The sequence below is a fragment of the Echeneis naucrates genome, chromosome 7 (genome assembly GCF_900963305.1).
Source record: "Echeneis naucrates chromosome 7, fEcheNa1.1, whole genome shotgun sequence".
Lineage (NCBI taxonomy): Eukaryota > Metazoa > Chordata > Actinopteri > Carangiformes > Echeneidae > Echeneis > Echeneis naucrates.
In genome coordinates, this window is record NC_042517.1 from 1,361,815 (window position 1) to 1,387,168 (window position 25,354).

Sequence of the window (25,354 nt, forward strand, 5' to 3'; positions counted from 1 at the left end):
TCGTCGCAACCGCGCCTTCAGTCGGACGTGACGCGTTTTCTGAACTACACTTCCCGGCGCTCCCCGCGGCGGCGCCTCCTCCTCCCTCCGCCCCCTCCACCTTCCCTCCCACTCCACTGGGCCGCGAGGAAGTCGCAAGATGGCTGATGTCGCTTGGAAGTAACGTTCCCCTCCGCAACATGAAGCCGTGAGTGAGGAAGAAAGCGAGGGAGGCACCATCGGGCTTTTATTTTTATTTTCTTTTAGTTCCTTTTCTTTTATTTCGTCAAACATCCATCTCATTCCGCGTCGTGTCCGCCCCGGACTTGTCTTCGGGAGTTGACGCGTCAAATCACGCCGGGGACCCTGCCAGCAGCTAACGGCTAGCCACACCGTTAGCAAATATCAGCCAGCCAGCCAGCCAGGCAGGCAGGCACACACAGCTCAGTTAGTTAGTTATTTTTTTAATCCATACACCGACACCAAGCTTCGCTACACATGCGCTGAAAATTTAGCCCGGAGGTTGTACAGAGTAAATGTCAAAACACCGACTCGATAACGTTTTTACAAGCCACTCGGTTTAACATCATGTCCGCGAACTGGTCATCCTGCCTGTTGGTAGCTAACTAATGCGCAGTACTGACTCCTGTCTCATGTGCACAAACCGGGATCGTCATTTTCTAAACATTTTCTCCGTAACATCCACCACCCAGGTGCATTCCCGTTACTTGCTGCCAACTACATTTTGGATGCCGATTATGTTTGCGCCAAATTACGGGAGTAGGAAATCTGTTGAACTTTTTCTGGTTGTAGGTAGCTGCACTGGCCTTGCTGGCATCTCACCAAAAATCCACAGGGATGGACACTAAACTGAGCAATCACAACCAAAACTAAAATAAAAAGAAAAAACTAAACAAAACTGGCGTTTCGGTATTGAGGAATAAGTAAGAGTTGAGCTGACAGGGGTTTGTGCAGCACTGACCGATTTTCACCAGTCTGGGTGACAGAAGTAGTTTTGCAGGGTTAGTCACTACACCGGAGACCAGTTAGCTTTGCCCGAAGTGCACAGCTAGCTGAAGTCTCGCCCCACATCACATCACAAACACGGCGTACAGAACGTATTCAGAGCCCGCTCCCGGCCAGACCCACAGGCTCAACAACACCGTCATGGGAGTGCAGGGTTTCCAAGAGTATTTAGAGAAGCGGTGTCCCGGGGCCGCAGTCCCGGTGGACCTCCTGAAGCTTGCCCGTACCGCGGCCCGCCAGCCCCCTCACCACCATCATCCGCACCACCACCCACATCACCCCGGGCCCATGCCTCCCCCGCCCCCGCCTGCCAGGATCCTAATCGACGCTGACTCCGGCCTGCAGCGCCTCTACGGCGGCTACCAGACGGACTGGGTGTGCGGGGGCGAGTGGAACGCCATGCTGGGCTACCTGGCCGCCCTGTCGCAGGCCTGCCTGTACCAGGGCGGCCTGGAGCTGGTCGTGGTTTTCAACGGCACGCTGGGGAAGGAGCGCTGGCCCGAGTGGGCGCGGCGAGCTCAGGGCCAGCGACAGACGGCGCAGCTGATAGTCAACCACGTCGGCACCAAGGCCACCCCGCCTCCCCGGGCATGGTTCCTGCCCCCGGCTTGCCTCAGCCACTGCGTCCGCCTCGCCATGTTCCGCTTCCGAGTGCGGGTGAGCAACGTGATAATGTCTGTGTGAAGTTGTTTTATTGTGGTCGTATGGCGTGTAGTTCATTTCACACTTGCCCTTTTCTCGCATCACGCCCATTTAGCAGCTTACATCATCCGGAGCTGCTTTAACTCCTTCCAGTTAGTGAGCAGCTGCCTGCCGAAAAAAACTGAGCTGGGCTTTTACAGTTTTAGTGCTTCGTAGAATACACACCAGATCTGCCAAACCGTTTGTGTCATGCCAGCAGAGGACACACATGCTCCTCCCTTCTGTGGCTGACCTGCCCTGCTCTCACACTTGTATTTGGGATGGTCTGCCTAGAGGAGGTGATGGATCTGTTACAACAGAGATTTTATATCTGTGAAGCAGCGGCTGCTCTGTGCAACCCGACTCAAGGGTGGTTAGAAACACGTAGTGTACAGCATGACCTAGTCTAGCCTATATATTACATAACATGAACTCAATGAACCTTTCACACATTGTCAAACAACTGCTGAGTGGATTGACTATTTACAGGCCTCCTCATGCCTGACAGTAGGCATGGGAAGCTAATGACTTATTTCATGTTTCAATTGCCAGATTGATGTTCTTTTTTTTTTTTACTCATTTGACAGAAAATTTGCTCTGATGAAAATAAAGAAAGGTGAACATATTATATGTTAAACTCTAATAGGGTTTAGTTAAATAAGGATATATGTTGCAGTGTAACAAAATCCAAAGTAGATGTTTCTTCTGAATGACTGAAAATGAAAATGTTACTTATGAGATTGTGTTCAAGGCCTGCTGTAAATGCAGCTACGCTGTCCTTCAAGGTTCACTCCAATCAGCTTTACCCAGCTGTCACTTTTTGCGTCTGATTTGCCCTCCTGTCAGTGTACACACTATCATCAAAAAGCACGGTGCCATAGTGTAGAGAGGGTACTTGTTAGAACAGACAATCCCGCCCACGTTACAGCACAACTCTTGTTCTGGAGTCGTTACTCACAGTTCCCATGTGTGTTTTTTTTCTGTCTTCTGAGAAGCTCCTCTTTCTGCAGCTTCAAGTGTCTCGAATTGCACCTTCATGAAATACAGTGCTGCTCCTCTGTGTGCGGACAGCACCTACATGTAATTAATGCACACTCATCTAGTCTATGTTTTTGCACCTATATGCTATTCTGGGTGTTGAAATTTGATATTGCTTTGTTTATTCATACGTAAATAACACAAACATAACGTGAAACAGTTCAAACAAACCTGTCACATCATCCTGGTCCCATATTGAATACATTTGAAAGAAGTGATTTAATTGGCAGCTCAATAAATACTTAAATGAAGAAATCAAATGTTCAGTTGTTACAACGATTAACACAGGTGTTAATAAATAAGATGTATGTAATCATGAAGTTTGCCTGTGCTCTCTTCTCAATAACTATGTACCTCATGCACTTTCTCTGCACTGCATCAGTGCTTTCAAAAAAAATATGTCTCCTCAGGCCCAAGGTGCTCAAGGTGTCTAGATCGGCAGCAGTTTGGAAATCATTGGTGCAACACAAGAACCCCAAATTCGTTTGTTTAGTTTGCTTCTTTTTTTTTCTTTTTTTTTTTTTTAAGTGACCAACAATATTGGAGTTGTTTGCATTGACTATGCTGCTGAAGGCCTTTTGCTTCTCAAGATGACTTCTTTAATTAACTTACTTACTTAAAAAGTAATATAAACATCAAATTCAACATCTTAAAATGTCAGCATGTCAGTCTTTTCTTTAATCTGTGAGGCTTTCAAAATAAAAGTCCACCTAGACTTTGTTTTCCTGGCGCAGCAGGCTGAGTGTGCCCCTTTCTCTATCTGCAGGTTGTACAGACTTTGGAGGACCACCACCAGGAAGTGCTGTCTCTCTACAGGGACTATGGATTCGCTGGTCTCATTGCTCAGGATTCTGAGTTCGCTCTCTGCAACGTACCCGCCTATTTCTCATCGCACGCGCTCAAACTGAGCTGGAATGGCAAGAACCTGACCACACACCAGTACCTGCTGTCTGAGGCCGCCAGGCAGCTGGGACTCAAGACACAGCACCTGCCCTGCTTTGCTGCTCTGCTGGGTAAGAAGAAGCGCACACTCCCGCAGTCTACACCGATTCAAACGTGTATGCCACGATCCTCTGTGTGGGTCTTTCACTCAAACATATGGTGTGAAGTGTATTTTTGGGACCTTTCTCTGTCATGCTTGTACGTTGACAAGTGTTTCTGTCTTGCAGGAAATCATATTTTGCCTGATGAGGACCTGGCTGCCTTTCACTGGAGTCTACTGGGACCAGAACACCCACTAGCTTCTCTCAAGGTACTGTACGCTCCTACATCTAAAGTCCTCCACACATCACACAAAGTGTGAGCTTTAACAATGAAAAAAGGCTGTGTAATACATCCAAATGTGCTGTTGTGTTGAATGTTAACACAAACCAGATGTTTCCCACTTTTTCATCTTTCATCTGCCCTGCTACTTTGCTACTGTTTCACACTAAAAATCCTCGCAGTAGTTTAAGCTACGGCTTCCTCATCAGTATATTTTTGTCACTTTTCAACACTTTCTGGAGCAAGTGTCAACTACATATTAGAAAGAGACGGTGGATCTGAGCTGCTCTGTAATCTATCCTAATTGTGAGGTAACAGTCTGTCAATCACAGCAGTCTTGCCCTCCGATCCATCCCCTGCTTCCTCTGAGACCATCATTTAAAAAATTAACATCATGTTGTATTAAGGACTTGAAACTAGGGAGTGAGATGAGAAACGTTTACTGAACTCCAATCTGAACTCACAGCAGCCGTGTGCTAAAATGTAAATAAATAAGAAGCTAGCATCTCTGCTTACGGCGGAAACCAAGCTAGCTTCTGCTTGTTGCTGGATGAGTGCTCGCAGTTGGTGGTGGGTGATCGAGATATCACCAACCTCTTGTGGAGACACAATCAGAATCAAATGAAATTTATTTAAAAAGACTACACTAAGTCAAGGCGTTTCCTGAACTTTCTTTCACAAATTTATCAAACAGGTCCCAAGACAATGCCTGGAATAAAAAAAAAAAATCCCATTGTATCAGACAGGCAAGCAAGCAAAAACTAAACCGGATCACAGCTGAGTGGTATATATTCCCCATAATCCTCGGCCAGTGCAACTGTAGAAGCTGGTAGTTCAATAAAAAACCAAAATCTGTTTAGATTTCTTGATATTTTAAAAGCATTCTGACGCAGATGGACGCTAGTTTAAAGCGACTTGAATCCTTCAGGCTCTGTGTGTGAATGAGTTTAAATGTAACTATCCTTGATATTTTTTTCTGTAATTATTTTCAATTATTTTACATATACATTTTGTTCCTCTGGTAATTTTGGGGGCTTACACATTAACCACTGAATCACTCACTCAGTCTCACTCTCTCTCTTTCTCTGTTCCACTCACTCACAGTCTCTCTCTGTCTCTCTCTTTCTCTCTCTGTGTTCCTGCAAAATGGAACTGAGAAATGAATGGATCGTTTCAGAAAGTGATTCACTTCAGCTCCTTCATTCGTTCCTTTAAACGACTCTTGGCTCAGCATTGAGGTGGTTTTAATGCCGATATTTAGCACAAATTGCAGCACAGACACCTTTTGAATAACTGAATCATAACATTTTGTAATAGGTTTGATTCCCAGCCATCTCTTTATCCTTGGAGCGATGCTGCTGCTCTGAGGTCTCCATTCAGTTCAGATTGTTTCTCTGATTTAAATAGTCTTTTGCGATGTGTGTGTTTTGTGGCAGGTGCGTGCTCATCAGTTGGTGCTGCCGCCCTGTGAGGTGGTGATCAAGGCCGTGTCAGAGTACGTCTCCTCCATCAAAGACCTGGGAAACCTCGACGCCATCGCCAGAGATGTCTTCAAACAGTCACAGGTGAGTCATGTTCCTCAAAAATCAGGGTTAAACCACCAGTTTCTACCAGGCCATATGAACATTCATGTGCTTCAAATGATTATATTTATTAGTATTGTCAGTCTTGTTGATAACCCTGGACCTATTTGAGTGTAGAATTGATGATTATTTTCATAGTTTTTCCCTCTTTGCAAACGTATGAATTGGTCCAGAGCCAATACGGTTAATATTAAGTAGCATAAAGCTGAATCAGTTTACATGCGTCTCGTCACTGTTGTGTGACATTCAGGTAAGCTGGTTTGGGTTTTCTGCTAGAGACTCATAATAAAAAAATGAACTTTTATCTTTATAAAAATTATTTTTGTAGTTTTTCTGATTGAAGAGCTAAAGGTGGACACTGCTGATAAGATATAATATAAGAAGCCTGGTAACAGCATTGATCCTGAAGGACAGTATGGTGATGGGTCATGTTTTCATGTGGTCATGATTTAATACCAGAAGGAACTTTTACAAACAAATTTACTTTACAAATATTTACCTCGAAGGGTAAATATTCTGTATTTTGTATCTTGGTGCTGAAGCCTGATGTATTTTATTCTCTGGGTTGCAGAGCTTTTCCACACACCATTAAAAACACATCAGCATACACCACCCTGCTGCTAAAAATATTTAGTCAAGCACCAAATGCATATTTATTCATGGCATAAATGCACCATTTCCTCCTCGTCTGAGAACTGCATACTAAAAACTACAATACCCAGATAGTACAGGAAATTATTTAACAAATTAATGGGCTTTGTGTTTTTCAATGTGAGCTTTATCTCTTTGCTTGAACCAATGCATTGGTGGCTCAGAGCAGCAGGTCTGTGAAGTCACTGAACCCTTGGAGCCTGAGAAATTATGATTTATTACTGTTTGCTTAAAATTCGAACAAGAAAAAGGTTCAAACTGTTTCATTTTCTCATGTTGTTCGTGTTGTTTAAATAGCAAATACACTTGAGCTCACCTGGACTCACAGATGTGTTGGTCTTAAAATGAGGAGTGGCCAGGTACACTGTTGGTCACTTATTGTGATTTGAATTCATTGTGCAGCCCTCTTTTATTGTGTGTTACTGCTCAAAATACTCACACAATGGACTGCCAGGTTGTCCTGATAAAGTTTACACATGTTCACTGTTGTAATCCCTGCATGTGATGTGGTTGACACGATGTTTTTGTTCGTCTCACAGTCTCGTATGGAGGACAAGGTGGAGCGATTCAAGAAAGCTGTGGAGTATTTCTCAGCTGCCTCCAAACCTCGCTCGCCCAACATGGGGCCCTCCTCTTTCATCTGTGAGTGCTGAGCAGAGCCCATTGTCTACAACACCATGCAATCATTTTCTTGTCTCGCTGGAGCTGAACATGTCATTGTTTCAAGAATGGTCATTGTTCTCTCTGTCCATGCTCAGTACCTGGGTTTGGACCCAATCCATTTGGGGGGCCACCTGGCCACATGGGACCGATGCAGCCTGGAAAGAATCAGGTAGATTCTTCTTTCATGTGTGAAAATTTTCTCTTTCTCTGCTCTTTTAAATCCCTGCTGAGCTCATCCAGCACTCAACTGGCTGCAGGAGGAGGCTGCTGTCCTCTCTGTCCCAAATCCTCCCACCGGCCTTGATTAGATGCTTCTTGATGTGACATAAAATAGGACAGTTTTAGTTCCTGTCCCTGAGACAGTTTCTCCCTCCTCCCTCTTCTACTTCCACTCTCTCTTCTTTACTTCCTTTCCTAACCCATTTCCTTTCTTTTCCCTCCCCACTCTGGTCCACCCACAGTTCCCTCCTCCCCAGGTCCCAGGGCTAAAGCCACCTTATCAAAATGCTCCATATGGACCTGGCTCCGCCCCTCTGTTCCAGAACCCGCCGCCACCGTCCCAAGACTGCAATGATTCAATGACAGGCAAGATGGGCTTCTCTGATTGGTCAGCTCCATATGATTCCACTCAGGGGGGAAGTCGATTACCCAATCATCACACCGGCAGTCAGTCAGGTCCCTCTCCGTCGCCTTCCTCGTCATCAGACGGAGACGAACCCAACGACAGCAATGCAAAGTAAGTCATGTGTTGCAGGCTTCATGTTACAGTGACAGAGAGACGTTTGACTGTTCACAGGAAGAGCTTAGTGACAATGGTAACAATTTGCAGGAGAAAAACAACTGCACCTGTGGCTTATCGTATGTTAGAAGTCGGGCCACTGATTTTTAAAGCTATAAAATTCAGATTAACGGTGTCCTGATTCAGTTCAGTACCAGTTCTGCTTGAACATGGATGAGATGGTCAGAGAAACAAAGATTTTACAGCACAGACATTGCACAGTATAAAATAGAAATTTGCAGATAGATCTATATAGACCAATGAACTGCAGTGAGAGTGTTCCAGTGCATTTTGAAGGAGCATTAAAGAGTCTAATAACATTTGGCAGGAGTGACTTTCAGTTACGTTGCCTGATGCAGTTGGGTTTTATGGGTCAGCTGGTGAACATGCTCTTTGCAGAGGGAGTCATCAGAGTGTCCGTGTCCTGCTCGACCTGAGATCAGTAGTGATTTAAAAAGCTAGATTCAAATCTAATAGGAATTTCCCACAGTGCACTTTACATGTAGACAGGTTTACAGTGTGAAGTCGACTGAGGAGAGGACAGAATAGGAACTCATCTGTGCGTGCGATTTTTGCCTCTTGGTGTGTTTTGTTGAATCAGCAGGAGCAAACATCTGACTGAGAGTGTGGTAGATTCTCTGACGTATTTCTACTTGTCCATACTAACTGAAACAAAGTGACCATTGACACATTAGCTCAGAATACATTTGAGGAAACTGTGTAATGTGCAAACACACACCCTCACAGACACACACGGGTGTGTAGCTCCTCCTCTACGATGTGTTGGCACGCATTTAGATCCAAAGTCCATAATCTGAATAGAGATCTCAGGTGCAATCATTTATTTTAAACACTGATTCAGAAACATCCAGAAATGATTTACTCTGCAACACGAGGAGCTGTGATCAGGAACAGTAATACACTCAATTCACTTTCCTCTTGTTCCTGAAAAGAAAAAAAGCTCCTGACTGGCTGGTGTTAAACCCAGACTCTGGATGGGGTTCGGAACTGTAGACCAACAGGAAGTAGATGCTGGGTCTATAAAGTGAAACCAATGCTGAAGACCCTTCAGTCTATCTAATAACGAAAAGGGTGCAACTCGACTGGTGTAAATAGAAATCAGTTTGTATTGAAGTCTATGGGAAATGCCCCTACTTCTCCCATGACCTATTTCAAGGAAAATAAACCACAAGATCCAGCCTTTCTGCACCAGAGATAGTTTCTACTGGTTTCACAAAACCAAGATGGCTGACTGATAGATTGTAATCCAGAGGCTTCAAAATGGAAGCTCACGAACTGATGGGTAGCGTCATGTTAGGTTGACTCTTAATTGCTTGTGTTGACGCTGTTCTTGAAGCTGGTATGTGAGTGACAAAGAGTTGAACCTGACACGCAGCTTTATTCTCCGAAGCTGAGAGAGAGAGAGAGCTGATTGGAGGGATTGCATTTAGTTTAGGTTGTGTTTAAAAAAAAAAAAAAAACTCCTGACGATTCCTGTCGTCTTGTGTTAGTTGGTCTTTACACCCCGAGTGACTAAACACTCCCATAAACCCTTTCTTTCAGCCATTTGACGGACAAGTCCTCTCGGTGGGAGGATCCTGCTGGAAGGGGGGGCTCGGCCTCTGGAGACGGTTCCCAAGGCAACGGGAGTGGGTCAAACATTCCGTCACTGCTGTCTATGGCGACGCGGAGTCACATGGACATAACCACACCCCCTCTGCCTCAGGTGAGAGACAAAAAACACAAATTAGGTAACATCACAAAGTCTCCCCCAAAATGCAGCATTTTTTCATCAGCGTTTCCTGTCCGCTTTGTGTGACTTCAGGTCAGCGCTGAGGTTCTTCGTGTAGCTGAACACAGACACAGGAGAGGACTAATGTACCCACAGATTTACCACATATTGACCAAGGTAAACATCTGTCCTATCTCAGGTGACATCCAAGTTTGGCTTTACCCCCTTCTTTTCTGGTCTAGATAAGAGAAAAAGACGACAGAGGTAGTAAATCAGCCCCTCCAAACTCCTCCTCATCTCGTTAATCTCTCTTCTTATTCCCTTTGTCCCAACTCCTTCCTCCCCAGGGAGAGATGAAGATGCCAGTGTGTATAGAGGATGAGTGTAACTCTGAGCTGCCTCCTGCCTCTCTGCTGTTCCGTGCTGCCAGACAGTATGCCTACGGTGTCCTCTTCAGTCTGGCTGAGACACACCGCCGCCTGGAGAGGCTCGCCCTCCGAAAGAGGGCTCCCCTGGAAGGTAGGAGGTGGGACTAATACAGGGACAATGTGACTGGACACGCCCTTATGTTTACGCTCTGAAAGTTATGTTGTGGGCTGTGTTCCTCTTTAAACCAGGTTGCCTTGATGTGTTTGTCATGTTGTTTTTTTAAAAAGGCAACATGAAGTTTTGTCCGGGTTAGTGTTCGTGCTCTTCTGTGATCTCTGATGGTCAAACATCGTCTCTGTTAGCCTGCTCATCACTGGATGCACAACAGCACAATCAGAAGTTGCTGTCCTCAGATGTCTTCTTTCGAGCAGCTCTCCAAGAGTTTCTGATTACCACGATATAAAACATTGACAAGCAACAAATGGAGAAGTTAACATTATAAAGTTGAATTGATTGATTTAATTTAAATGATGACAGTACAACTATGTTTGCAGATACAGCTTAATGCTCTAATGGTACACCTATTGATACGTTTTAGACTTTTTCCGACTTCTCAGTTTTGTTTACTGGGTTAAGAAGCTTCAACGAGTTGTTTTGAACAAATCGATACCATTAAAAAAAATTCTTGTCCTGATGTAAATGTACATCAATACACAGGGATTTACTGCAGGCGTTTTCCTTTGACAGTATTTTTTATTGAGCATTACTTCACCATCCACCCCCACAGAACCAAACCTTTACAAATGAAGATTCCTTTGCTTTTTTTCAATGCTTACTCAAAACGACCAAACACACGAAGGTTTGTAATGTTGCAGATAAACAGCCTGAAGAGGGTGGCTGAGCTTTTTAGTGTGTTATCTTCATCTTTTTATTCTACAGGTGGTTTGAGAATTTAATAGCTTATTTAAGAATGGGCCATTAAACAATTTGCTAATATTAAAATGTGCTTTTAGACACTTCAGTGTTTTTTTTAATTGCAAGCAATAAAGGGTGATGGGCCTGTGGGGCCGAGGCCCCTGACCCGACTCTGGGCCCTGGTGATGGTCTCGCTCATGTTTAGGGAATGACCACCTGCATGAGTGGTGTCACTTGCCAGCTTGTGTTGAGTCACATCATGAAGAATTGATGAATCCTGCCTAAAATGGGCTGAGCTGCTCTTTCATTCCATCACTATGTATCCTATCTTTGACTCGGCTCCTCTTTTGGGACACCTTCACCTTCCTGGACTCCCGTCTCTCCAGAGATCTACACAGAAACCCTCTGGACTCTGGACTTAATCCTGAGTGAGGTGACAGGAAAAGCACAGCATCCTTCACTCCTCCACTTCCTACCAGCACCACCTGCTTCCCTTCCCCTGTCCATCCTTCCACATCCTCTCTGTCCCTTGTTCCCCCGTATTCACTGAGGTGCAGCACTTCCCTCCCTGCAACACAAAGGTCATTTCAGCCAATAAAGATCAGCAAACTAGCTTCCATTGAGGGCTGGGGAGGTCACACACATGCACTGAAATAATAATATAGTTGCAAGACTATTAACTGCATCAATCTCATATAATGTTGACACCCTGTGGTGTTAAACTGCACAAATGCAGACAAAGAAAAGCCAGCAATATTTGATGTAATAGTTGAGATCTATATTTTGACTCAAGTAGAGAAACTGTGTATTTTCTCTGTACTTAGATTAAATATCTTGGGCTTTTGGACTGTTGGCTGGAGACTAAGCAATGTGCGTCTGATAGTAAAACTAACTGAAAGCTTCTGCTCAGTAAACAAGTGCTCTGCAGGTTTTCTTGACGAACGGGAAGTGAATTTGTCCCTGTTAGATTTCTGCTGACTTGTCAGAAAACTGGTTAACAGAGAAATCCACTATTTTCTGTTGTTATTTTCTGTAACTTTGATGTTGTTGTGTAGGCAGACGACGTGATAACGTGGCAAACCCAGGTGTATATAATGTAGATAATGCCACTGTTGGCTGCTGTCCTCTCAGGTCTGCCGGTTGCAGGGCTCTTCCCACACCCAACATGTAACCGAAGAAGCGCTGCTGTATTTGGTTACACTTGTGCTTTTCCTCAAATGAAATGTCAGAATGGCGGCTGCGCGAGACGAGCAAATCTAAAAACTGCCTCAACCATGGGAACGAAGCCCTTATTTATGTACGGAGGATAAGAGACTGTCTCACAATTGTGTTTGAACTCCTACCTCCACTCTAAGTCTGTCAGCTGCATGATTCATCGCACAAAGACTGCTGTACAGCCTGCCACTGTAATTTCTGTGCCTTTGTCTCTCATACATTTATGGCAGCAGTGTTTCATCCGTCCCTTTAAAACAAGCCCGACCCGCACTTGTTTTGCTTCTACTACAGTTCCTCCGGTGATTGTCAAAGAGTGGAGCAGCGGTAAGGCCAAGTCGGCCCTCACTCCAGAGCTTGTCGCGGCTTTGTGTTTCCGGGAGTGGACCTGCCCAAACCTGCGGCGGCTCTGGTTGGGTCGTGCCAGCGAAGACCGCTCCAGGAGAACCAGGGCCTTCCTGGCCTGCCTGCGCTCCGACTGCCCAGCCCTCCTCAACCCAGCACAGGTTCCACAGCATCTGCTGCTCATGTGCTGCGTGCTCAGGTATGGATTCATCTCTAGCTATAGTCATGATGGATTTTTCAGATGAATCCTGTCATTAAATGTTGGGTCAATTTAGATATTTTAGATTCAGGTTGAGTCTCTGCTCACCACAACATGGTCACTGTTAAACAGAGAAATATGAGGCGATGGCAAAGAGAAGAACAACTACAAGAGCACAAACATCTGAAAAAAGCATTTAACTGATGGAAAGATATGAAATTGTGGTCAGGAAGAAAATCTGTGGAAAAAGATGCAGAGATTTGAGAGTTGGGACTTTGAGTTGAAGTGACAGACTCAGTTTCCAGGCAGGCATATGCTGAAATCATCATGTAATCACGAGTTAAACTAGATCTATGGGGAGGTTGTGATTCAGATCGGTGCCCTTGATTCTACCTAAAAAGACTGTGCAGCCGCCCACCTTGAAACTGAGACATTAGGAGACTCGAATTCTCTGCTGCTGCTCTAAACAAAGCTCTGTTTGTCCTCCGCTTGCAGGTATATGATGCAGTGGCCTGGAGGAAGAATTCTTCAGAGACATGAGCTAGATGCCTTCCTCGCCCAAGCTGTTTCAAGCCAGCTCTACGAACCGGACCAGCTACAGGAGCTCAAGGTGAGATGCAAAATAAGATGAAACAGGAAATTCTACATACTAAGTCGCTTCAAAGTTCCTGACTTTCAAGTGAGTGCAGACAGATATTTACTCGGCAAGATGTTCTGTGGTGATGACACATGGTGTTTGATGTGAAAAGATGTCAGACCTTTGTCTTTTCAGAATCTGTTTGTGTGTGACGTTCATGATGATGGATCAGGCTGTTTACACTGAAATCCAGTGTTTTCTTCTCTTGTTTTGTTGTGTGTGGATGAGCTGGAGATTCACTGCTCTTCAGTTCTCCTGTCTTCTGCTGCCAACAGTTTAAAATTACTGTCATTCTTCATTTGTGTCTCGGCTGTCAGGTGGAGAAGGTGGATGCTCGTGGCGTGCAGCTGGCTGCTCTCTTCATGGCCGGCGTCGACACGGCGTTGTTCATTAACGATGTGTGTGGCCAGCCGTTACCGTGGGAACACTGTTGTCCCTGGGGCTTCTTCGACGGCAAACTGTTTCAGAGCAAACTGGCCCGTGCCGCCCGCGACAGGGCTGCCCTGCTGGACATGTGTGAGGGGCAGGTACGAAACTGTGTGATGGCGGCTTCTCTTTTGGAAATACAATAGTTTTGAGGACAATCAATAAAAAAGATAAAATAAACTTTTAATTGCAGCTGAAATTAACGATTTAAAAACCATTAAAATTTGTTTTACGACCACGATTTGGAGATTTTGCAAAAATGAGCTACAGGAAATTGAGATGAAATATTTTTAAATTATTGATTTTGAATGAAATGAGGAACAGGATAATGTAGTAATGAATAAAACATTTAAGAATTTAAGAGGAGATTTCAACCCCAACCACTAGCATGGCACTTTTCTAAAAATGTGTCTGTAACAGGGATTTAAAAGAAGCTAAAGTCAATGTAATGAAGGCCTGATCACCATTTGCCCTCTGATGCCATCAGTAAATCTGCAATGCACTCCAGATTGGACTTTAAGAGTGATCAATACAATATTAATATCAGTTATATCAGTTATATAATATCTAATATAGAACATATAATATAATATATATATAATAGCTAATGAGGAGACAGTAAAATGGAAATTATGTGCTCTGAAAAGTCTGGACAGGCTGTAATTTACGTCAACTCTGACTCATGTGAGCTTAAAGAGAGTTACAGTGGAAAGGAGATAAAAACATGGATGACCAGATTTTAACTGGATAAATTAGAGCAGGGCTGAGAGAAGGACTGGACTGTTTGTGTTTGTTCAGAGAGCCTAGATGCTTTTGTGTGCAAGTGTTACTCGGGGCCTATTGCATTTTTGTTGTGAAAGAGTTTTCAGGGACCTTAGATGCAATTTTTCTTAGATTTATGTAAAATGGATACATATCTGAAAGAGGCTTTTCATATAAGAGACCTGCTGACACCAGCTTTGATTTAAAGGCACTTTGACAATAATTACTGAAGCAAAGTCAAAGAGAAATCAGGCTCTGATGGAGCCGTCTGTCTGCTCTCTGCAGGAGGAGCTGGTGTCGAAGGTGGAGAAGATGCGCCAGGCGATCCTTGAGGGCATTAATCTGTCCCGTCCTCCTCCTCCTCCACCTCCCCTTCCACCTCCTGCCTTCCTGCCTCCTGCCATGGTGCCCCCCTTCTACCCTCCTCTGTACCCACCTCGCCCCATGGGCATCATGCCCCCTCATCATCACCCGCATCATCCACATCACCCTGCTCAGCACAGACCCAGAGCCTTCCCAGGTACACAGCATTTTTTTCCTCATATGCTTTTGTCTTAACGAGGGCCCCAATTTATTGCAAATTCCTGGTTCTAAGCAGCATTTTAGTTAACTTTTCAAAGTGTGTTGACCTGTGATGAAACAGCTTGTGAACACCTGAGAATATACATTTAGACTAAAACATCTGTGAACATGCTTTCTTGTCTCTTAGGTAGTTAGTTAACTCCTAAGTTTAATTGGCAGTTTCATTTTGGTTCACAGTTTGATCTAAGTTTATTTGTATAGCACCTGTCGTCAACGGAACAAATGAAACCAAATATATGTAAAAGATAAAAAATACACATGACAAAGAGTCAGAGCTTCATGTAGCAATTTATAGTAATGTTTAAGAGAGCTTTATCCAAATAAACTGAAAGTAGATTAGATTTGTTCCAGATAGGTGCTGCATAAAAACTTACTGTAGTTTCTCCAACAGACTGACTGCAGTCTGTCTCAGCTGTCAATCTCTGTTCTTTCTTTAGGTATCCAGTCCATCCCGCCTCAGGGGGGAAAACTGGAGATTGCTGGCATGGTGGTCGGCCAGTGGGCTGGGAACAAACCAGTTCGTGGGAGAGGGGGGTTCAACATGCAGGTGGTGTCAGTGGGAGCAGGGAAAGGGTGAGTAAAAGTCTCTAAAGTGTCTTTTTCCACTGGTAAAAAAAAAAAACAAAAACTCACCTCACCTTTGTCTGCAATGGAAGAGACTACAAACGGCGTTCAGATCCACGGAGTCTGCAGTAGACATGAGCATTTATCAGCTCTGGCTGATTGACATCAGTGTAAATACAACACCCAGGTGGCTCATTTTGGCCTTTTTGCCATCTGTAATGTCTCTCAGAGCACAAATCTCTCACCTACCTGATAGCACGGTGCTGTGAAACTGCAAACACTGAGGCTGCCTCCCTCCAAGAGGCCAAAACTCTTACAAATGCACAGTCGCTGAACGAAGCTTGTCACAGAGACTTCAACAACCTGGAGATGAAACCTGACTGCGTCCGTTTATATCAGTTTGCACAAAGGCTAGCAGCTTGTGTGTGTGTCTGTCTCTAAGTTTGTATTAATGACACTCCTCACAGTTATGTGTCCTCGGTTTGAACAGAGCTCAACTAATTTTGTAAAAACTACAAATATGCCCACACAAAATGGAAGATAAGAATGAAAAGAGACAGGGATAGCAAGACAGAGTGAGGGAGGTTTTTTCTGCTAATGATAAAGATTCATAAAGAGCAAAGAGAGAAAAGGGGACACCTAGTGGTCTGGAGGAGAGGTGGGCACAGATTTGAATGAGTCTTTTTCTTCATCCTAGGAGGGGTAAAGAGATTCCAGCGAAAATCCGGGCAGGGAAGAAAATAGCTTCCAACAGAACACAGGTAACAACAGCCACCAAGCGTTTCTATCCTGACATCAATGCTAAAGCAACCACAGCTGAAAATGTCTCTCTCTCTCTCTCTCTCTCTCTCTCTCTCTCTCTCTCTCTCTCTCTCTCTCTCTCTCTCTCTCTCTCTCTCTCTCTCTCTCTCCTCTCTCTCTCTCTCTCTCTCTCTCTCTCTCTCTCTGGCCTCCTGCTCTTCTGTTGGACTCGTCCAGACGTCATCGTCCCCCCCAGCCAGCAGCAGTCCCCCAAAGTCCTCAGAGGAGGCGAGCTCCACGCCAGACGTTGCAACCCAGCAGCTGAACGGCAGCTCGGCAGCCTCCACCATCGGCCAGTCCTTGGAGCTGGCCCCCCTGGTCCAGCCAATCCCGTGTGCCTTAGCCAGCAGAGACAACCAATCAGAGGGGGTGGAAGTGGAGGCCCCCTGTTGCCTTGACGACTGCCCGTCAGACGGAGCGCTACAGAAGGAGGAGTGATGGCATCCTTTAGTTGGGATGCACCGCTCTGAGAGAGTTATCTGTGTTCGACTGCCTTTCCCTGTTTTTGTAGCCCCGCCTGCCAGCTGTGTGCCCCCTCACATGGAGCAGGAGGTAAATCGAGGCTCCTCCTCTTTCTCCCTGCTGCTCTCTGTGATTGGCTAACGCAGTTGGCTTTACTCCCTTTTTAGTTTTCTCATGTGGTTTTACATTATTTTATGAAGAGAGGTTTTCTCCATGAGTCTGTAAGCGCCCCACCCCGAAAAAAATTCCTAAACGCCTCCCTCCCGCACTCAGAGTTTAAAAATGAAGCTTAAAGCCCCCCTCCCAATTTTGAACGACCCCCCCTCTTTGAAGTATGGATATCTGTACAGTTCAAGTTTCATTATTTTGTGTGGGTTTGGTTTTTTTTTTGTTTTTGTTTTTGTTTTTTGTTTTTTAAACGGTCCCGTTTGAATCTCTGCACACAGACGTGAAGCTTGTGATTACGGTTACTGATTGGATGTGGTTTCCGTGGTTACAACATCTAGGCCTGGTCGCCATGGTCGGTCGTCATGTGTTAATGCGGTTCGTTGCGATAGCTGTCTTGTGTGAGGTTTGTCTTACACGAGTCAAGAGAGATGTTCAGAGCGATGCACCATCCTTCCGTGCACTGGACCCCCCCCCCCAAAAAAAAAACAACAACAAAAAAAAAAAAACAACCACCACCACACCCATGCCCCCCCCCAACAAACACACCTCCTGCACTCTGCAGGCTAGCCACACTGCTAAAAACACATGCTAGTATCAACGCCCCCTTTAGATTGATTGGTTATCTATCACTGAGGCACTTCTGCACCGCCATGGTATTAGTGTGCTATTTTACTTTGACCTATGTAGCATAGCCTCGTGCTTAGCTGTTATGCTAAGAGACCCCATGAATTTATGCACCTTAAGCCCTGAAGTATGCAAGATTTACCCCCTGCTCCTCCAAAAACAAAAAGTGCATTATTATATTGTATCCCTTCCCCTCCCAGTCCCCTTATTCCCTTTGTCCCAAAGCTTTGATTGTATTTTCCCAACAGAAGCACTTAATGTTGTATTTAAATATAATGAAATTGATCAAGCCCCTGTATAGTTGAATTGACAGTCTGTGAGGGGTGCCCCCACCCCCCCTCCATCCCCCCGCGCCTGAGGAAATCATATGACATGTAGAGCTACGTTTAAAGGTAGAGATCTATTGACAGACGTCAGAATGTGAACAGAGTGGTTTCAGACAACAAAGCACTTTGTTTAAAAAAAAGAAATTATGTTAAACCACACTGGACAGTCCTCTACCAGATGATTAAAGACATGAAAAACTCTCGAGGCACCTTCTGGAGTTAAGGCCAAAAAAGAGAAAAGAATAATGACCCAGAGAAAGATGGACGTGAATGTTGAGGTGTTTGGACGACTGCTGCCAGGCAGAGTTCCCTTCACACCCGCCTCACACATTCAGTCAAGAACTTTGCAATGAAGCTAAAAGGGCTCTTGATGGTCCACGTCAATGAGTCCTGGAAATCATTTTAGATTTCTAACTAAAAAGAAAAAAGTTATTTCCAAAGTATATTTTAATAAGGCTCGCCGATGGAGGCGGCCACTGATGTTAAAAAAAGAAAGGAAAAAAAAAAAAAGGGGTGTGGCAGCAAAGCCTCAAAGCGATTGAGCATCTGTTGTCATGACAATAGCCCAACACTTCTGAGCCGCCGAGCTCCGGTGTGTCACTTTAGACCAGCAGGAAGCACTTTTCTGCCCTGAAGCACCTCGCCGCAACAGAGGCTTTAAGGGTCAGAACATGTGTCACATGACAGGGGAGAGGGAGGCCTCGTGGCGAACCCGAGCGGGTGCCACTCCCAATCCGAGACTTCTAACATACTGAATTGTTTTATCAGAGCACTTATGTTTGTAGAGAATGAGACGTGTTCCCTTTCACCCCCCGCCCTCCACCCACCCACCCATAGTAGACTTCATCTGACAATGGAAATACAAGTACGTTCTTCTTCTTACTATTTACTGGTATCACAACTGCAAATGTAAAAGCAGTGGACCGACAAATATTGCCTGAGAGACTCCGGCCATGAACATTGTGATCTCTATAAACGTACGTTAACAGTAACAAACAAGGCAAGTCAACAAGAAGCACCTTATTTTCTTAACTATGTTGATGACTTGTGCTCGATTGTGTGCCACAGAATTGACATGGGAAAAAAAAATCTCTTTGAAGGACAAAACCCTGACTGTGTATGTAAGTGTTAATGTAGTCGCGTCAGACATCCCCTCTGTTATGAACTCAACACATTACAGTGAAACGCTGACAGTTGACCCCGCCACGAGCGTGAGGCCTGAGCTCGCCATCACAGGGGCCGGGCTGCGCCGCTGTCGTCTCTTACACCAACACCAAATGAAATCAGAGGTTTGAACATTTTAGCCGTTGTTGGTAGGGATTTAAGCATTCGAGTGCTGTAGGTGTATATTGGTTAAGAGTAGGAAACAGCGTCGGGCTTAACACACGACTGTAAAACACAGACACCAAGACTAGGCTAGAGAATATAGCTCCACTGGCCGAGATACTAAGTCTAGATTTACTAGGAGTCATATACTTAACTGCTTTCAACTTTTGACATTAGTGAAAAATATGTGTATCGCAACAAGTACATTGATAGAAGATGGCTTTTCTGCGGCGAGCCAGAGCGTGGTCCGGTATATGATGCCCTCTCTTGATTCGCTCGCCAGATAACCATAACAAACACACACACACACACACACACACACACCAGACAGACAGGTATTCAGTTGCATTTGTTACCAGCAGCATTCTCTCTGCTTTTGTGCTGAAGTGATTTTCGTGCAGTTTCAGTTCCCAGTGGAGTGGTCGTCAGTTCATCCAGAGATCATTTGGTAACACATTCTACTGACCCTGAACAGACAATAATCCCACACGCACAAAGTTTTTGCATGGACAGATTAAAAAATAAATAAAATAAAATAAAAACAAAAACAGCAAAAAAATGTATAAAAAATACATGTTAGCGGTGTCGTCAGGTAGGCGCAGAAGCAACCATCTATACACACAACACATCAACACACATACACACACAGAAACACACATGGACGCATAGATGTTAAACCCTGAGTTACACAGTAGCTAGTATGGATAAAAAAAAAAGTCAACACAATACATGATGTAGTGTCCCTCTTTTGTCCTCGTCTGTTTTAGTTTGATAGATATTTGATCAGTGATTTTTATGCTTGTTATCCTAACCCCCAACACACACCCCTCCTACTGTTATGACACTTTCTCTCGCCCCCCCACCCCAAACTGTTCATTCACTTCTTTTCTCTGCCCCTCACATCTTCCTCATAGATGACTCTCACACAACTACACAAACAAAGACACACACATACACACATTTCATACCCATGTATTACCATTAAAAGCAGCCACACACAAACACAAGATGTTAAACACAAGGTTAACCCCCCTGTTCTCTTTCACCGCCTCCCTGTCTGCCTCTCCTTTAGCCCGTAGAACCGTTACTATTGGCCGTTCATCTCTTTTGTTTTAATTTTCTCTTTGGGCTGCCCCGCCCCTTAATCAACCCAACTAACAGTAAAGATTATATTAACGTTGATAATCAGTTTCTGTATGTATCTAGCCAGAGTCTGGAAAAAAATCAGAAAAAAAAAAAAATCAAAACTGTTTTATTCAATTGTGCAAATGTGTTTTTCTTACTATTTTTAATGTTATTACATCTTCTAATCTAATCCTTCTACCATTGCTTCAGTTAGTACTGAATACGCTTAGCCAACCTAGAGATTTGAACTGTAATGATTGCGATTTTCCTTACCTGTATTTTATATGGCATCTTTAGACCACTTCACCATTTATTCTGTGCGTAAAGTAAATACCCCCCCCCCCCCTTTTTTTTTTTTAATTGAATTGAATTGAAAGTCGTCGTCTGCACTATGTTCGATTCTCATAATATCCCTGATAATGATTTCGTGGTCGACTCATCAATGGAAGCTGAACTCTGCGCCTTTGCACTAAGCAGGAAAACATCTCTTGTGAACACCTGAGAACCAAAGTGCACCCCCCCCCCCCCCCCAAATAATCTCCCCATAGTCCCACCTTGACATTGACAGTTTGCCCCTGACCCTTCGCCCACAAGTAACAAGTTTTCTGATGCGTATGATTATATATATATATAATTACAGCACGTGTGATTTTATCTGACAGGTCTGTGACGTAACAGTGTTTTTTTTTTTTACACTGTGGTTGTGGAGACGCAGACAGACAGGGAGGAAGGAAACGACGTGTGTCCGCGGACAGAAAGTGAGCGAGGGAGGGAGTTCGTCTCCTGAAGGCGTTGCTCGGTCGTCGGTTCAGGCTGCGTGACCCGCCACACTCGCTCACCTCAGATCTACACTAGTACACAGGAAGTAAGGACACCTGGCAAATATGCTTTCAGCCTTGGTGGGGTTTTGGCGCCCCCATCACCCCCCACTTCTCCTGTTTGCATTTTTCTAACATGTAAATTGTTGTGCTCTCTCAAACTTGCCTTCAAATCCCCCCAAGCCCAGACAGGGAGCTACACTGAGTCTCTTTTTACTGTATGTGGGCACGGAGGCCGTCAGACACAGCTGAATTTTCCTCTAAACACAAATCTGAGACTGTTCTGCCTCAACAGACAACTATTTTAACTATTTTCAGTCATTTCTCCAGAAAAAAACCTAAAATGCACTGTTTTCAGATCTTCGCTCATGAGTTAATTCTGCTTTTCTGTGAGGGCTGCCAGGATTAAGTCGCAAAATTCCCTTTGAGTTAACTGGCAGCAATTTTGATGAACTGTAGCTCACTTCGGTCGTTTTTAAAGCTGGTTTCAGCCTCACAAATGTGAGGATTTGATTCTTAACGCTGCCAAATATGATGGCAAACTGAAAAAAGACTGAAGTTTGAGTGAGAAGAAGCCATTTTTATTCATGCAGTAAGATTTTATTTTCTTTTTAAAACAAATCAGCTGAGAATCCTGAATCAATTTCACTTTCTTTAACTGGACAAAACTGATAATATAAGAAATGTCATTCCAGTTTTGATCAACCAAAAGACGATGTACAGATTAATCTGTAATGAAAGTAAACCGAGGTCTCAGCCCTAAAAGAATTACATCCTCAAGATAAATGAATTTCTTGGTTGGTTTTCTTGTCTCGAGGCCTCAGCTGTAGTGACAGGAGGAAAATTCACCCCCTCTGAGTGGAACGACGAGTTGTCAGACGGAGAAAAGCACCTTGCCTCTGTGCCTACAAAAGAAATAAAACAAAAAAACGGGAGCATCTCTGAGGAGTTCAACAATGTTAAGAGGACCAAAAGGTCCAGAATGGAGATGTGCACGTCGTACTGTAGGAGCTGAACAGTATTAATGTCTGTCATACAGAATGTTGAAAGGAATCATCTGTTATTTTGTACCTGGTCTGGTTTGATTGCAGGCTTTTCACAGCAATTTGTCCAGTTTGAACAATGGTCCTTGTTCTGTCTGTCTCTTTACACTGCCTCTCTCCCCTCTCAACAACCCCTCAGGCTCCAATAAAAGCCCCCCCACCTTCTTCCTCTCTCGCTCTCTCTCTCTTAATGGCTGAGTCCAATTAAAGGGTTCAATTTGATCATTGAGGGCCATTTCTTGTCAGTTGGCCAACCACACCCTCAGCAAACGTCAGCAAACGTGTATCAGTGCATGTACTTACTTCCCCAGGGCCACCCAAAACTACATGTGCAGCAAAAAAAAAGGTTAAAATTTATCCAGAATATTATTGTTATAGAAATATTATCATCATCATTATTGCTGTTATAATTATGGTTGGTAAAATTTGTCATCATTGTTAGCATTATGGAAGCACCAGACTGTTTGTGGGAAGATGAGAAAAGGAAGGCTTTTTTTGTTTTGTTTTGTTTTTGTTTTTTTTTTTTTGTTTTTTTAATTTTATATTTGTCTGGCTGTTGGTGGTCTGATCTCACAGAGGGAGGGGAGGAATGGTTCAGAAAGAGACAAAGATGGCAGTCATGTTTGTACTGGTGGGGAAATGACTTACAGTGCTGAAATAAAATTTATTCTTTTAGTAAAAAAAGTATTTTTTGTGTCCCGAGGTGTGATTTTCAGATTTACTGTGGCTGTTGTGTTAAAATGTTGAAACAAGACTCAGAAACACTAAATTCATCCGCAGAAGGAATTTGACCACAGCTACTCCAGAATGGAAATAGAAACATGAGTGATAATATAAATAGTTGTAAAACAGTATATTAGACATTGACTTTATTTTATCATTCATAAAATGTGTATTATTGTCTGAGCATTGTTTAAATGAACCTGTTAAGTGCGTGCACACACACACACACATATACATATCATCAGTCCCTCTTTATCCAATCAACGATGTAAAATTAGTGTCTTAGAGACATTCATTACATTTTCATATCATTCCTAAAAAGTGTATTATTATCAGAGCAATTTGACTTCCACAAGTTGTGATCTTGGTGCTTTTATTTTGGTAGGGCGTGAGTTCCTCCTCTAATCTGTGGTATCCGGTGGGCGGGGCTGGCGGCCGTAGTCTCGTTCCTGACGCGGAAGTCTCGAGATATTTGGAGAAAGGCAGCAGCTTTCGGAGCCAACGGCCACAAACTCGCTCGGAGCAGGAAAGATGGCGAGGATGTTAGCGGATGTTAGCGGATGTTACCGGAGCCGGCAGGTACAGCCGGCCGCCAGGGTCAGGTGGGTGTGTGTCCGGGAGGAAAGGGGGAAACGTCGGGGACCCAGATTGAGCTTCCTGCCGGACGGCGGATGTGACAGGAGCCGGACCGAGAGGTCGAGAACCGCCAATTCCGGCTAGCCGTCAGCTAGCTCCTTAGCCGACTTCCAGGACACGTTGGGTTTTAAAAGCTGAATGAAACATCTGAGCCGGTTTCACATCTTATCCGTGTAAATAACGAGGTCGGGGTGTCCCCGGCACCGAGCCGATGCCCGTTAGCCCGCTAGCCTCTCCTGGTCCAGGAGACCAGACCAGTCAGTCCTGGAGCTGCTGCAGATCCGCCTCCATCAGGTCCCGAGCCTCACCCGTGTGCTTTCTTCGACTCCCCAGGTGGATCCATCATCTGTGAAGTCCTGACGGAGTCCCGGATCTGGACTGGAGCCGTGGGATGAGGTAGTAGTTTGTATAGTTTTAGGATCACACCAGATCTGGGAGATAACTATACAGCCTACTGTCTTTCTCACGGCGTCCAAACCATCAGCAGGAACTGGAGGACACGACGTCCACATCTTCTGGACCGAGGCCGTCTTCCTGTCCTGGACTGTCCAACGCCAGTATCAGTCATGTGTCTGTAGCTGTGCTGTGGTGAGGTAGTAAGTTGTGTTGTTGTGGGGTGTGGGATATTACAACCCCTAATTTGGAGATACAACTATACAACTTACTGCCTTCCACAGTGTGGCATCATGAAGCTCGACCTTCCAGCTTCTGCAGCGCGTCGGGACGTGAACAGGCTTCGTTTAGTCACAAATGGTCTAATTTTCTGGTTTGTTTTTGTTTTTATGTTGAAAATGAATGTCCACTTATTTAGATTCTTAACCTTTGAAAATCTTCAAACTGTGTGTTTTCTTTTACTGTTCTTGTCGGTGCTGTACCTGCTGGAACAACAATTTCCCTGACGGAGACCTCCCAAGGGATTAATAAAGTCTATCTTATCTTATCTTATCTTATCTCTATATTTGCTTCTGTGGCTTACCTATTAGCAATTTTGTAATATTCTCTGTTTATTTTCATATAATTGTAAGTCCCACTGTTTAGCCTTTATAAACAATGCATACAATATATTCATATAACACGATTCTATGAAAATAAAACAGGTAATTCGTAATAAAAGATTGCTGTTTTTTTCATGTTTTTGCATCAACAATGTGAAAGTAAAGAATATATGTCCAATAAATGAACATTGTGTTTTTGATTTTGGGATGGTTTTTTTTTTTTCTTGTGTGTGTGTTTAAAGAATTTTACCCTCAAAGACTCAAATCCACATTAATGTTTCACACTACAGGATTTAATTCCTGCAGTGAATCAAAAGTTGATTTCAGATTTTTGCCAAAATAAAATAAAATAAAGGCTGAAGAAGCATCAGTTGGTCTCCTGAACTGACCTTGGCGAGCTGAGCGGCTGCTCTGATTGGACGGCATCCTCATATTTATCCCGAAAATCAGCCTATGAGAAAAGGGGGTGTTACCTGAGGTCTGTCATCCGATTGGTCAGATGAGAATCACGGGGGCGTGACTTATGTGCTTTCTACCCTCTAACCAAAGAGGTATAAAAAAGAATCTCACTCTGATAATATTTTCCGCTTTCAGTGTGTAAAAGTTAATGAAGCTAGAAGGCATAAACTCAAATTTCATGCTTTTATGAACACGTTAGGCTGATAAAAGTCACGTTTTCACAAGCTGCTGGACATTTCATGTGCGAGTATCATTTTAACTCAAGCCTTTAAATATTTCACAGACTTACATTAGATGTATTTTTTAAAAAGTTTTTATTATCATCTAAAATGCAGAACACATTTACAAAATAATAACAAAATATCGTGTCATAATATATGTTTTATTTATTTATGTATTTCAAAATTTAGACAACAAGTTGTAAAACACATTTGGTGAAAAAA

The 25,354-nt window shown here is 43.9% G+C and overlaps 1 protein-coding gene across 2 annotated transcripts; it reads left to right on the forward strand.

Moving 5' to 3' along the window:
• Positions 1–126: 126 nt before the first annotated feature.
• fam120c (family with sequence similarity 120 member C) lies at positions 127–20,412 on the forward strand. Of its 2 annotated transcripts, none has more exons than XM_029506174.1 (17): positions 127–1,662; positions 3,491–3,737; positions 3,894–3,976; positions 5,424–5,552; positions 6,761–6,863; positions 6,980–7,053; positions 7,346–7,620; positions 9,226–9,388; positions 9,488–9,571; positions 9,742–9,913; positions 12,185–12,434; positions 12,930–13,044; positions 13,389–13,598; positions 14,545–14,779; positions 15,279–15,414; positions 16,103–16,166; positions 16,384–20,412. In XM_029506174.1, the coding sequence occupies exons 1-17, from the start codon at positions 1,147–1,149 to the stop codon at positions 16,642–16,644; spliced, it is 3,117 nt and encodes a 1,038-aa protein (XP_029362034.1). In that variant the 5' UTR covers positions 127–1,146; the 3' UTR covers positions 16,645–20,412. The 2 variants fall into 2 exon arrangements, with proteins under 2 accessions (XP_029362034.1, XP_029362035.1); XM_029506175.1 differs by having other exon boundaries at positions 7,427–7,620.
• The last annotated feature ends 4,942 nt before the right edge of the window (positions 20,413–25,354 follow it).